The sequence below is a fragment of the Chelonoidis abingdonii genome, chromosome 6 (assembly GCF_003597395.2).
Source record: "Chelonoidis abingdonii isolate Lonesome George chromosome 6, CheloAbing_2.0, whole genome shotgun sequence".
In the NCBI taxonomy this organism is placed as follows: domain Eukaryota; kingdom Metazoa; phylum Chordata; order Testudines; family Testudinidae; genus Chelonoidis; species Chelonoidis abingdonii.
Genome location: NC_133774.1, coordinates 71,127,607 through 71,140,722, shown reverse-complemented (window position 1 = coordinate 71,140,722; position 13,116 = coordinate 71,127,607). Strand labels below are relative to the sequence as shown.

Below are 13,116 nucleotides of genomic sequence, written 5' to 3'. Positions count from 1 at the left end.
TACAGCCTATCTGCAACTGCTGGTAGCAAATATCCCCAATGGCCAGTGATGGGGCACTGGATGGGGAGGGCTCTGAGTTACTACACAGAATTCTCTCTTGATGTATGGCTGTTGGGTCTTGCTGAAACTCTCAGGGTTGGGAAGAATTTTCCCCAGGGTCAGGCCGAGGTGTTTTTTTTTTTGCCCTTCCTCTGCAGCATGGGGCACAGGTCATTTGCAGGTTTAAATAGTATAAATGGTGGATTCTCTGTAACTTGAAGTCTTTAAATCATGATTTCAGGACTTCAGTAACTCAGCCACAGGTTATGGACTCATTACAGGAGTGGGTAGGCAAGGTTTTGTGGCCTGCAATGTGCAGGTCAAAGCAGATGATGATGATCATCCCTTCAAGCTTTATAGTCCATGAGTCTATGAGGCTGATATTGAGGTGTAAAACAGTGGGGTGGCTGGCTGTTGTCAAGGGTTGTTGAGATAGAGGAAAACTCATCAAAAAGTTTCAAATGACTATCTTTTCTTCCTATTTTGGGCCAAAGCTGAAGTCAGTTATTTAATACTTATCGAATCACTGTCACATTCAATAAAAATCCACCATTTTTTTCCCCATGTACTTGAAACTGTCACATACCATCCACTTTGGCACGTAATTTATCTCCAGAACTTGGCAGGGAAAATCTTTCCACAGAATTCTGGTCTAGCTTGCCACAGAGTACAATTTGCTTTGATCATGACTATCTTCTTGATTAGAGAACTAAGAGGAGAATAAAGACATCTGTATGCCCTCAAAAACACTAGAAAATCTACTTTAAAGGAACCAAAATGCACTGAAAGTTTGGACCAGATAACATAACCGGCCTTTTTCTTCCAGCATCTATGATTCTGTGCTCTCTCTCTCTCTGAATAGAGAGATTCCTTTTCTCCCTTATGTTAAAATTGACTCCTAAGAATCATCACAGACAATGAAGAAATATCAATGTCTTAAAAGTTGCATCTGTGATTTTTGCAACACTACAATTAACAAAGATGGGTTTAAGCAATATCACATCAGTAACAAGAGTTTATTTGCACAAATTATGTACTTTATAGTTGTAAAATGCTTTTATTCTTGTAATTCTTGTGGGACTCTTATCCTGTAGAAATCCATCTCTCTCTGATTCTAAGATATCCTTGGTGCATTTGACCTGTGTTTACACTGCCATTGTGCATTTCCGAAGTTCTCATAGGTCTCATGCCTTCCCATAACTTTCTTATACATTTTGAAAGTGCACTTAGCATTTAGAAACCCAGGGTCTTATGTCATTTGTTAAAGGCAAAACAACTATTCTAGCGGTAAGTAATTCATCAGAACATTGGATTCTATCAAACCATATGGAAGCTATTTTTTGCCTACCACTGTGCCTAATCTTGAAATTTGGTATTCTGATTACTCTTGCTGCATTCACATTCTCTCCATAGAGCCTTTCCCTGCAACAATCTCACCCCTGCTAGAGCCTTTCACTGCTCCACGTAGCTATACACCACAATGTGGAGGCAGCCTGCTTTTCACTGCAGTGTGTAGCTACACATAACCTACATGTCATTAAGGGGTCTGCACTGTAGACACAGCCTTATTGGCTTCATTCATGCATTTAACAACAAGAGTCCCACATATGAAATTTTGCAGGCCATTTAATGTATGCTATTGCATTTAGGCTCTTTGAATACAAAAAAATGTAAGAGCGGATTTGCCCCCCTTTGTACATTTCCATGATTATACTAGGTAAAGTTAATTATGGCAACTTCTTGATTTTTCATTTGATAAACATTTTAATCTAAATTCATTTTGGTAAGTTTAATTAGTCAATTAAGACCCAAAGTACCACTCAAAATATCTGCCTCAAATACTGCTAATATAAAATAATTCAGAGAAATGGCAATAAGAAAATATTTAGGTAGATGACAAGTATGACTAGAAAGGCTGTCAGGGACAAACTGAAATATAATTCACTATGCTTTAAAATGGTCCATCAATATATTTTATCCCCAGATTCTTTATTCTCTTCTCTTTCATTTTCTATAAAATGAGTTGATAGCTTGCATCTGAAAATGATTTTAAAACGAGCCAATCTTACACTAAACAGTCATAAAAATATTAGTTGGTAGTAATAGAATATACTCATCCTATTATAAGATCTAAAACCTAAAAAGTGCACTAGCCCTTATGGCTGGTGCCTGATTGTAGGAAGCGTCCCAAGGACCAGAAAAACCACTCAGCCACTATAGTGCAGCCTTCTGACAAATGATGCACACTCCTGGCTAGGCGGACTGCCACTGGTCAAACTCGGTGAGCTATAGCTCCTGCAATAACATATGCCACTAAGCCTGCAGTAAGCCTCATTAAAATCTGCCTTCCTCCAATGCATGAAGATTGTAGTGCAGGGAGAGAGTAAGCATGAGTCCAATGATTTCAGCAGCTCCCTTAGCCTGTTTATGTGAATTTTCTCACTTCCTCACTCAGCCCAGCTCCAGCTTCTTCCTCTGCCCTTTTGTTGTTACTGTTGTGCGCATGTCAGTTGCTGCCCTGTGCAGTATCTGTGGACCACCTTTCTTTCTATAGATTTCCTGAATTTTTGGCCTAACATTCTCTTTTCCTCCATTTTCCTTTTTCAATTTGATTGCATTATATGTTCCTCATCTCATAGATCAGGATCCCGAGAGTAGCAAAGAGATACCTGGTGATGTATATGGCTGGTATATTCAAGCACCACTACTTACTGCTATCTGTGTTGTTCTGCTAGATGACTGCTGGATGGATACATATCCTGGATGACAGTGTACATCCTGACACCTGAGATCAGATGTTCCTGGCTAAAAGAGTTCATTGAGACTGTGCATACACACTTGCAAGGATCCTCAGGCCCTAAGCCAAGACTATATATGGAGTGCAGCCCCAACATTCACTACATTTCTTATACTAAGTCAAGAATTTATTATCAAATTCCAAAATAACAGGAAAAGGTGAGGGAAGTCTAGATACACTGAGGCAATCATCTGAGAAAGAGTCACACTATGGTAAGCAATTGTTTTTTCTCCTTCACTCAGTGGTGTTTAATAAGCAGTGTCAAACTGAAGGACAGTGCAAGGAGTTTAAACTGAATTCTTGATAACAAGACTGTGCACCTACATAGAGTGGTGTAATTCTCTCAACCACCACAAATGTTAGAAATACTGGGAATTTAAAGTTAATGTCACACATAATAACCATTAGAAAGTATTAATATGAACAGCTAAAGCCACCTAAACAACCTCAACTTTTTCTGCTGCCATCCAACCATTTCCTCTCGTATACTCATTGGGCCTTGCATTTAGGAAGGAAACATTCTAATGAAGAACTTTTGGATAAAGAAACTTTAAAGTTTATACTCTGCAGCTTCTGACATCTTAAATTGGCATAGTTTGCCTATGGAGTCTAAGATCCTACGTATTTTTGTATGTATGGATTCATGATAGACAGTTTAAGGCCAGAAGGTACCATCATGATCATCTAGTCTGGCCTCCTGCACATTGCAGGCCACAGAACCTCACCCAGCCACTCCAATAGTAGGTCCATAACCTCGGGCATAGTTACTAAAGTACTCAGATCTATACATAAGTGTGATTGCCTATCGTTCTGCACCATTGTTGTGTAAGTTACCTAATTTTGGTCCAATAGTCAGAACAGGGTCTTAACCAGAGAAAATATTATACAAATAGATAACTATCTACGCTAACTCTCACAATATGGCAACGCTTTTACATATGAACCCCCCACACACACACACTCTTGCCCATCTGACCTAAACAATGGTTCTGATTGTGGGTATTTTTTCTGGCAACTTCATATGGTCTTAAATCAGGTGGGAGTAGTTTGCTGTAAAGACAGGTGCACTTCAGTGAATGCTAGAGTACTGTAGAAATGAGAAAGGTTTAATAACTAATGATTTTTAAGTGAGTGGATGCTGCTCCCTGCTATGCAAAAGAGATATTAACCTTTCATATTCATGACCTGTGTCACGTGACTGAAGCCAGGAAATGAAGATCACACTCTGACCAGCATTCCTGTGTATCAAATCTATTATGTAGTGTCAGAAGAAAACTGAATCAAAAATAGAGCAAATGAAGACACTTGTATCCCTCAGTCTGCAAAGGAAACTGGAAGAGAATTGGAGGTGGTAGCAGAACTTCCTAATTTTCCTGAAACCAGGTGGTATTGCAGAGAAACTGGAGATGGTGAAATTCTTTACAATGCTACAAGTGGCAGGCCCAGAGACTTGAGATCTATAATGCAATCCAGTAGAAGCAAGAAAATGATTGTAAGAACAGCTAACCAAAATTGCAAGAATACTATGAGCCATGCAAAAATGTCACTTACATTGGCACATTTTCTTTACTAGGAACGAGTTGCCAGGTGTATCATTGAGCCTTATGTTAAAGAGCTATGTATTAGAGCTAAATCATATCAATTTGAACTGTTAACTAGATGAAGCAATTAAAGATCAAATCACTGGTGGTATAACTGATAATATAACTGTGCTTTGACTTGTTTATGAAAAACTGAAATTAGTGATAGAACTGAAGTTCGTCTAATTGCAAATACATACCAAGGCATAAAAAAATAAAACAGCAGAGACCATATATATTTGTAAGAAATGCAGAGGCAATCATCACACACAGATTTCCAGCACAAGGAGTGCAGTGTCATGCATGCAATAAAAAAAATTAAATATGTCACTCTCAACACAAATTGCAAAGAAAAAGAAAATATATTCAAGCAAAATATATTAATGAACATATAGCAGAAGGACAAATCACTGTGGTACAAAAAATCAGTTTTGTTGGTGCTCAATAAATTTGCAAAGCAATTTTCTACAAAAAGATTGGTGTGTGGCATGAGAAATAAATTAAAAATTTAAAATTAACTTTTGAAGAATGTGGTGAGATATTTAATGGACTGGGATGCACTGTGTATATGACATCACAGAGAGAGATCTCCAAAAATGGAAACACTTTCCAGCTTCCAAAATTACATCTTTAATGCACTTATCAACTTCCTTAATAGTCTACACTACATTTTTATTATATCTATATAAGCTCAAGAACCTTCTCTCTTATGTAACGGTGCTAGCAGATACTCAATGGATAGAGCAGGGGTCAGCAACCTTTCAGAAGTGGTGTGCTGAGTCTTCATTTATTCACTTTAATTTAAGGTTTCGCATGCTGGTAATACATTTTAATTATTTTTAGAAGGTCTCTCTATATAAGTCTATATATTATATAACTAAACTATTGTTGTATTGGAAAATAAACAAGGTTTTCAAAATGTTTAAGAAGCTTCATTTAAAATTAAATTAAAACATTGATCTTACACCGCCGGCCCACTCAGCCCGCTGCTGGTCTGGGGATCTGCTGACCTAGGCCGGCAGCGGACTATGCGGGGCCTGCGGCCAAGACTCCTGCTGGCAAGGGTCCAGCAGCCAGAACCCGAGACTAGCAGCAGGCTGTGAGGGTCCAGTGCTCAGCCCTCTGCCGCTCAGGAGTTCTATCCGCTGGCTCCTGCCAGCGGGGATCCCGGCTGCCAGGGAGCGGAGGGCAGAGAAGAGCAGGCTGGGCACGATTTTTAATGGCACGCTGGGTTTAATGGGACTCCGGCAGGCAGCAGCATGCCATTAAAAATCCATTTGCGTGCCGTCTTTGGCACATGTGCCATAGGTTGCCGACCTCTGGGATAGAAGATAGCCTTTTTATTTGGAAGCAGATTGACAGGTAACACTGAATATTTATGTGACTGATCTGAATGGCACAATGTCATCTGGAAACAGTCCAGGTAAGGCAAATACATCCACTTAGGCCTGGGCTGCACTAGCAGGTGGGGTTTGAACTAAGATATGCAACTTCAGCTACTCTATTCATGTAGCTGAAGTCGAAGTATCTTAGTTCGACTTACCTGGCCGCCCTCACAGCAGCGAGTCGACTGCCATGGCACCCCCATTGACTGCGCTTACTCCTCCTGCCGAGGTGGAGTACAGGCGTCAATTAGCGGATTGATCTATCACATCCAGATGAGATACGATAAATCCATCTCCAATCTGGCGGGTAGTACAGATGTACCCTTAGATACATTTATAAAAGATTTTATGAGCAGGTGGATATGTTACAGCTCGGGGATGACTTACACGTGTTCCTTTGAAACTGATGGAAGAAGTGTGGCTAAGACCCCTGTATTGCTCTGAAAATCTCAACCCTAGTTTTCACTTTTGTTTTTGTGAAGTCAAAATCAGGTTTCTCAGGCTTACCTGTGAAAACGGATTACAAACATATAGTATTTGAAATATGTCTCGATTCAAGTTGTTATGGGAACCTTACTTTTTGCACTACCTATCTTTAGTTCTAAGATTCATAACCTTAACATTGCATTTAATCTAAATATGTCAAAAGTGATTGTGCAAAAAGGCTCAACTTCTATGTTATAGCCTTAAGATCACTATTTAGCTTACCAGAGAAGCTGAAGAGGTGACTACACCACAGTCCATAAGTACCTATGCAAGGAGAAGCTTTCTGGTAGTAGATGCCTCTTTAATCTATCTGACAAAGAGTTAAGATTTGAAGGCTGGAATTTGGCGTTAGAAAATTGAAAATGGAAATAAGGCATAATTTTTATTTTACTTTTTTAACACTGAAGTTAATTAATATTTGGAACAACTTACTGAGGGATGCAATGGATTCTCCACTCTCTGCAGTCTTTAACTTAAGACCTGATATCTTTCTAAAATATCCTGCTCAACAAAATGTTATGGGCTTAATGCAGGAATTATGGTGTAAAATGTTATGGCCTGTTATATAAAGGAGGATGTCAAGTAGAGGATCACAATAATACCTTTTGGCATTAAAAAAATAAAATCTATGAATCAAATGAACATTGGAATTTAATTTTAAGTGGTATAGTGTAAGTATCCTCATCACTCTAGTAGTTGCTATCACCCATATAAAAAAGTTAATTCCAGCTCCTTTGTGTATTACAAATTCATACACAATTCCTCATCTTTAGAAACTGCCTTCTGATTTTAAATCCACTCAGCACTGTAACTGCTGTCATTAGTCTTTACTCTTGCAATATGATACTCAACTGGTCCTTCCCAGGCTTATTTCCCCACAGTGACGGGGAAGAAAGGAGAGAAGAGAAAAAAAAAAAGAGGGAATAAGAGGATACATACAAGGGTAAATGTTTGTAAAAGGAAAAGCAAATCAAACTGACCAATACTATTATCGCATATAACATTCTCATATCTTCCTGGTTTACATAAATTGCGACAATTTAGATAGATCAGATACCTACACATCAGGTATTTTTGCTTAAATATTTCTTTATAGAAGTATCAAATATTTATAATGTTTTATTGAAAATACAGCCGATAAACCCATCTGATTACTCCTACCTCATCTACTTCATTTCTTCTCTCCAGCAGAAGTCGGAACAGATTAGCTGTGATCTTGTTATCTTGGAGACCCTGTCCAAGGCCACGGTTATCATCCTGCATAAGTCGACGGTCCATAATGACTTCTAACTGTCCTGAAAAACAAATATTGAGGTTATGTTGATAACAGCAGCATGTGCTGTTTTTATTAGCCACATGAATGTTATTACTGTAAACAGCAATGGTAAAAATAATCCAGATAATATTTCTTACAACTGGAGAGTTTGTGATATCTATGATATTGGGAGGGTTGAATAAGCATTTTCATAATGCCCTTGCTTTGGTTTCTTATGATGTTCTCAAATTTTTACTTATCAGGCTAACATTTTCAAGCAGTGGTCTCTGGATAAGACTAGGTTTTTTCCCAAGTTTGGACAAAAGTTAGTAAGATGTTTGAGCTGCAGGAAAATGACAAATACTTTCCCTATTATAAAAGAAGTCCCAAAAATTTCTATTTGAACAGCTCTAGCCCTACAACAGGGGGATGTGAAAGTTGAAGTTTTACAGGAAAAGAGGGGTTACTTATGTGTAACTCTTGTTCAAGAGTTGCCTCTGCACATTTACACTTCTGAGATATGTCTCTGGTAACAGGCTGATAAACTGCCTTGAAAAGCTTGTGCCCATAGGGGTTGCATGAGAGATCATGTGAGGGTGATGAAATTGGCCTATTCCATGTAACGCAGTGCACCTCCAACATTCCTTCTTCCTAACCACAAATGTTACACAGAACTCTGACGTACAGAAGATGGGCAGATAAATTCTATGAAACTAAGACCAGAAGGGAATATTAGATTGTCTATCCTGACCTGTATATTTCATCCCATACCCCCACATTAAGCCCAAATACTTTATTTAGACAAAGGCCTAAGCAGCTTTCTGCACTGTAATTCCCGAGGTGTACACACTGCCAAACCACTTAGTGCACAGAAACTGCGCAGTTGTAGTGCTCTAAACAAAAAACACCCCAACAAGAGGCGTAGAGCTTTCTGTGCCAGGACTACAGCGCTGCAGTGCCAGTGTAGACACCATGGCAATTACGGCGCTGTAACTGGCCTCCAGGAGGTGTCCCACAATGACTGTTCTCACTTTTCTGGTCATCAGTTTGAACTCTACTGCCCTGCCCTCAGGTGACCAACCATCATTCCCCGAACCCCCCGTACATTCCTTTGCAAATTTGGAAGTCCCCTTCCTTCCTGTTTCCTCAGTGATGCATGTAGTGGCCTCAGCACATCTTTCCAGGTGATCATGCCTGCTCCATGCACCAGGCGATTCCCTGCTTGGAGCAATGCCGAGCTGCTGGATCTCATCGGCATTTGGGAAGAGGAGGCTGTGCAGTCCCAGCTGCGCTGCAGACATAGGAATTATGACGACTACGGACAGATTTAACGATGCAGGATAGAAAGGGGCCATGACCAGAACACACTGCAGTGTAGGGTAAAAGTGAAGGAGCTGCAGAATGCCTACCACAAGGTGCGGGAGGTAAACCACTGCTCCGGTGCTGCACCCAAGAGCTGGACACGATACTTGGTGGCGACCCCACCTCCACTGCGAAGGCCCCTGTGGATACTTCGTTGGCTTGTATGCCAGTCGAGAATGGACCGAGCCAGGGGCGCCTCTATGTATTTTGCCGCCCCAAGCACAGCAGTCAGGCTGCAGAAGGTCTGAAGGCAGCCTGACTGCTGCCCTCATGGTGACTGGCACGCCGCCCCCCCCGCAGCTTCCCACCTCACGCATGCACTTGGTGCGCTGGTGCCTGCAGCCACCCCTGGACTGAGCAAGGAGAAGGAGGAAATCTTGGACGAAGCACGGGGTGGGGGGGAGAAAAGAAACCCAGAGGCAGAAGATGACTCGGAGGCCAAAAATGCATGCAGCCAGGAGCTTTCTTCTGGAGGAGCCTAGCCAGTCACAGCAGGAGAGGAGACCCCTGGCAAGTGGATCTGATTTTGGGAATTGCTGAAGCAAGTTGTTGGGGGCAGGAGGGTTGCAGAAAGTAGGCTTGTCTCCCATCGCATGCCTAGTCTGAGTGGCGGAACAGGCTGTTGACAGACTCCCTCACTTCACGGGAATCTCCCTCTGAGATAGCCAGGAAACTCTTGAGCAGATACTGGGCAATCCGCTGCTACATGTTCCTTGGCAGAACTGCTTTATTTCTTGCCCCCTTAATGATAACTTTCCCATGCCACTGTGCCGTCACGGTAGGCAGGGAAGGGGGACCATTGCTGCACATGAGAGCCACACTGGGGCCAGGGAGGAAGCTGCAGGCTTGGAGACGACCCTCCCTTGATTCTCTGCTCACCCTTAGCAGTGAGATAGCTTCCATAATGGTCACAGCCTGTGGAAGGTGTGGGGACAGAAATGATTATCAGCCCCCCTGCCCTCCACAGTGCTGGCTCTCCACAAGATCTAGGTGCTTAGAGTACAGCAGGGTCTGGGACGAGTGATTTACCCTGCCCCCGTGGCTACTCACCATTTTGGGGGTCTTGGGCTCACGTGTGCTTGCCTGAGGTCAGCCAGTTAGTGACAGGTGAGAGTACTGGCTATGTTCTAAAGCACTGAAACAGTGTTGTCTGTGTTGCAAACAATACTGCTTCTGTAAAATGTTGCATTTAAACTTCACAGAGTTGACCTTGGGACCCCAGACTCCCTTTTTGTTATCGGCAGCAGAATGGCTGTGCAGAATTAGAAAGCGGCCAATAAGTACTAAGGAGGACTTCTCTGTGAGGTTATGATGCACTCCACTGCCGAGAAACAGGAATGGAAGGAGTGGTGGGACAGCTAGAAGAGGGACCTAACGGAGAACACAGTACACCAGAAAGAAGCCATGGAGCGGCTCATAAATGTTATAGACACACTCCAGGCGATACTAGCTCTTCAAACCAAGGAGCTCCACACCCGCCCACCCTTGCAACTGCTGTCGCAACACTCTTTCCCATGCGCCCCACACAAACCGCCAACATACTTATCAACCTCCTGGCTCCAGTCTCTACCCACAGCATCCCACTCCTCCCTCCTCACAGTCCAGCACTGTGGACTCCAACTACCCATTGCACTGAACACTCGTCCCTCTGCAGTTTGGCCCTGCTGAAGTACAGCACCCGCTGCCCTGTACTCCAAAGGAGAAGGTTGGGTATGGACTCTGGACATACATAAATCTGTAGCCTTCCTGGGATTCCGACACTTCTTGAGATCTTCCCTTCTCCCCATCCCCCTCCCTGCTGATGTATTTTTTCATTTGACTCTCTCCTCCGGTTGTTGTCTTTTAATAAAAGAATTGTGTTGGTTTGAAAGCAATCTTTATTCTATTAAGTGAAATTAAAAAGACCACTGCAAAGTAACAATTATGTCAAGCCCCCTTCTTGCATCATGTGCACCAATCACCACCTAGCATTACAAGCATAGCAATCCCAAGCATAGCAACAAATATTAGTGGCTTTCAACTTCAGTCTCAAGGCATCCCTGATCCTTATGGCCCTGCGCTGTGCCCCTCTAATAGCCCTGGTCTCTGGCTGTTCAAACTCAGCCTCTAGGTGCTGAGCTGTTGCGGCCCAGCCCTGAGTGAAGCTTTCACCCTTCCCTTCACAAATATTATGGAGCATACAGCACATGCCTATAAGCATAGGGATATCGTCACCGATCAGGTCCAGCTTCCCATATACGCATCACCTGTGGGCTTTTAAATGGCCAAATGCACTTGCTCAGCCCATTGTCGAACCACTCCTTGCTGCTGTAAAGTTGCCCCATATATGGCTTCGTGAGCCACAGCATTAAGGGGTACGTGGGGTCTCCCAGGATCACAATGGGCATTTCTACTTCCCCTATGGTGATTTTCTAGTCCGGGAAGAAAGTCCCTGTTTGCAGCTTCTTGAACAGGCCAGATGCATGCGTCATGCATCTTTCCAGACCAGCCTGCGTTAATGTCTGTGAAACGCCCACGGTGATCCACAAGCGCCTGGAGAAGCATTGCGAAATACCCCTGTGATTAATGTACTCGGTGGCTAGGTGGTCTAGTGCTAGAATTGGAATGGGTGTGCCATGTATTGCCCCTCCGCATTTAGAGCCCATTTGTGCAAAGCCATCCACAATCTCATGCACGTTGCCCAGAGCCAGGGTCTTTCAGAGCAGGATGCGATTAATGAACACTTCCATCAACATGACTCCAAGGGTTGACTTTCCCACTCCCAACTGGTTGGCGACTGATTGGTAGCAGTCTGGAGTAGCCAGCTTCCACTGTGCAATCGCCACACTCTTCTCCAGGGACAGGGCAGCTCTCATTCTCATGTCCTTGCGCCGCAGGGCTGGGGTGAACTCATCACACAGTCCCATGAATGTGGCTTTCCTCATGCCAAAGTTCTGCAGCCACTACTCATCATCCCAGACGTGTATCATGATGTGATCCCACCACTCAGTGCTCATTTTCTGAGCCCAAAAGCAGCGTTCCACTGTGGTCAGCACCTCTGTGAATGCAACAAGCAATCTCGTGTCGTAGCTACTCCATGTGGCGAGATCAATGTTGCACTCCTCTTGCCTTTGTAGTTTAAGGAATAACTCCACTGTCACTTGTGACATGTTGGTCAGAGCGAACAGCATACTGGTCAGCAGCTCGGGATCCATTCCTGCAACCCGAAAGAGGCAGCCCGTGCTGTACACAAACAGTTGAAAGATGGTGTCAAATGTGGACCGAAGCATAGAAATTATTATGTTCCTCATACCATAGATCAGGATCCCAAGAGTAGCAAAGAGATACTTGGTGATGCATATGGCTGGTATATTCAAGCACCACTACTTACTGCTATCTGTGTTGTTCTGCTGGATGGATACATATCCTGGGTGACAGTGTACATCCTGACACCTGAGATCAGATGTTCCTGGCTAAAAGAGTTCATTGAGACTGTGCATACACACTTGCAAGGGCCCTCAGCCAAGACTATATATGGAGTGCAGCCCCAACATTCACTACATTTCTTACACTAAGTCAAGAATTTATTATCAAATTCCAAAACAACAGGGAAAGGCGAAGGAAGTCTAGATACACTGAGGCAATCTGAGAAAGAGTCACACCATGGTAAGCAATTGTTTTTTCTCCTTCACTCAGTGGTGTGAGGAATTGCTATGATGCAAAGCAATGCATCACAAGGCATTAGGACAGTACCCAGGATGCCCCGCAGCCTCCTCTGCCTTCCCACAAGTCTTAGCATCAAAAGAGAAAGAGGTACTCTGTGGGACAGCTGCCCAGAGTGCACCACTCCGAATACCGCTGCAGGTGCCGCAAGTGTAAACATGCCATTGCACAGGCAGCTGCCAGTGTGAACACACAACAACAGTTTTTCTTCTGCACTCTCTGAGTGACACTGCAACTGCCGGTGCTGTAACTTTGTCAGTGTAAACATGCCCTAAAGCTTTTCAGTCCTCAGGAAAATAAGCTATTTTGTGCCACACTGAGAAAGCAGATAGGGCACTGGATAACTAGCGCGGGTTGGGGAGACAGTAAATAAAGATCTACTGAAGATAGCACCTAGAGTACTATACACATCTTTCAGCACCACTTCATATGCTTAAACAGGATTTATTCATGACCACTTTTATGCCTAAAAGTAAATACTAAAAGCTAGTTTTATGAACTGGGTTGGTA

General features: G+C 42.9%; 1 protein-coding gene across 2 annotated transcripts in view; it reads right to left on the bottom strand.

Moving 5' to 3' along the window:
* The window catches only part of MAN2A1 (mannosidase alpha class 2A member 1), a 198,672-nt gene that overhangs the window by 32,689 nt on the left and 152,867 nt on the right, over positions 1 to 13,116 (bottom strand). For both annotated transcript variants that reach the window (XM_032762597.2, XM_032762598.2), the window contains exon 19: positions 7,449 to 7,582. In XM_032762597.2, the coding sequence (XP_032618488.1) occupies positions 7,449 to 7,582 (134 nt within the window). The remainder of the gene's footprint in view (positions 1 to 7,448; positions 7,583 to 13,116) is intronic.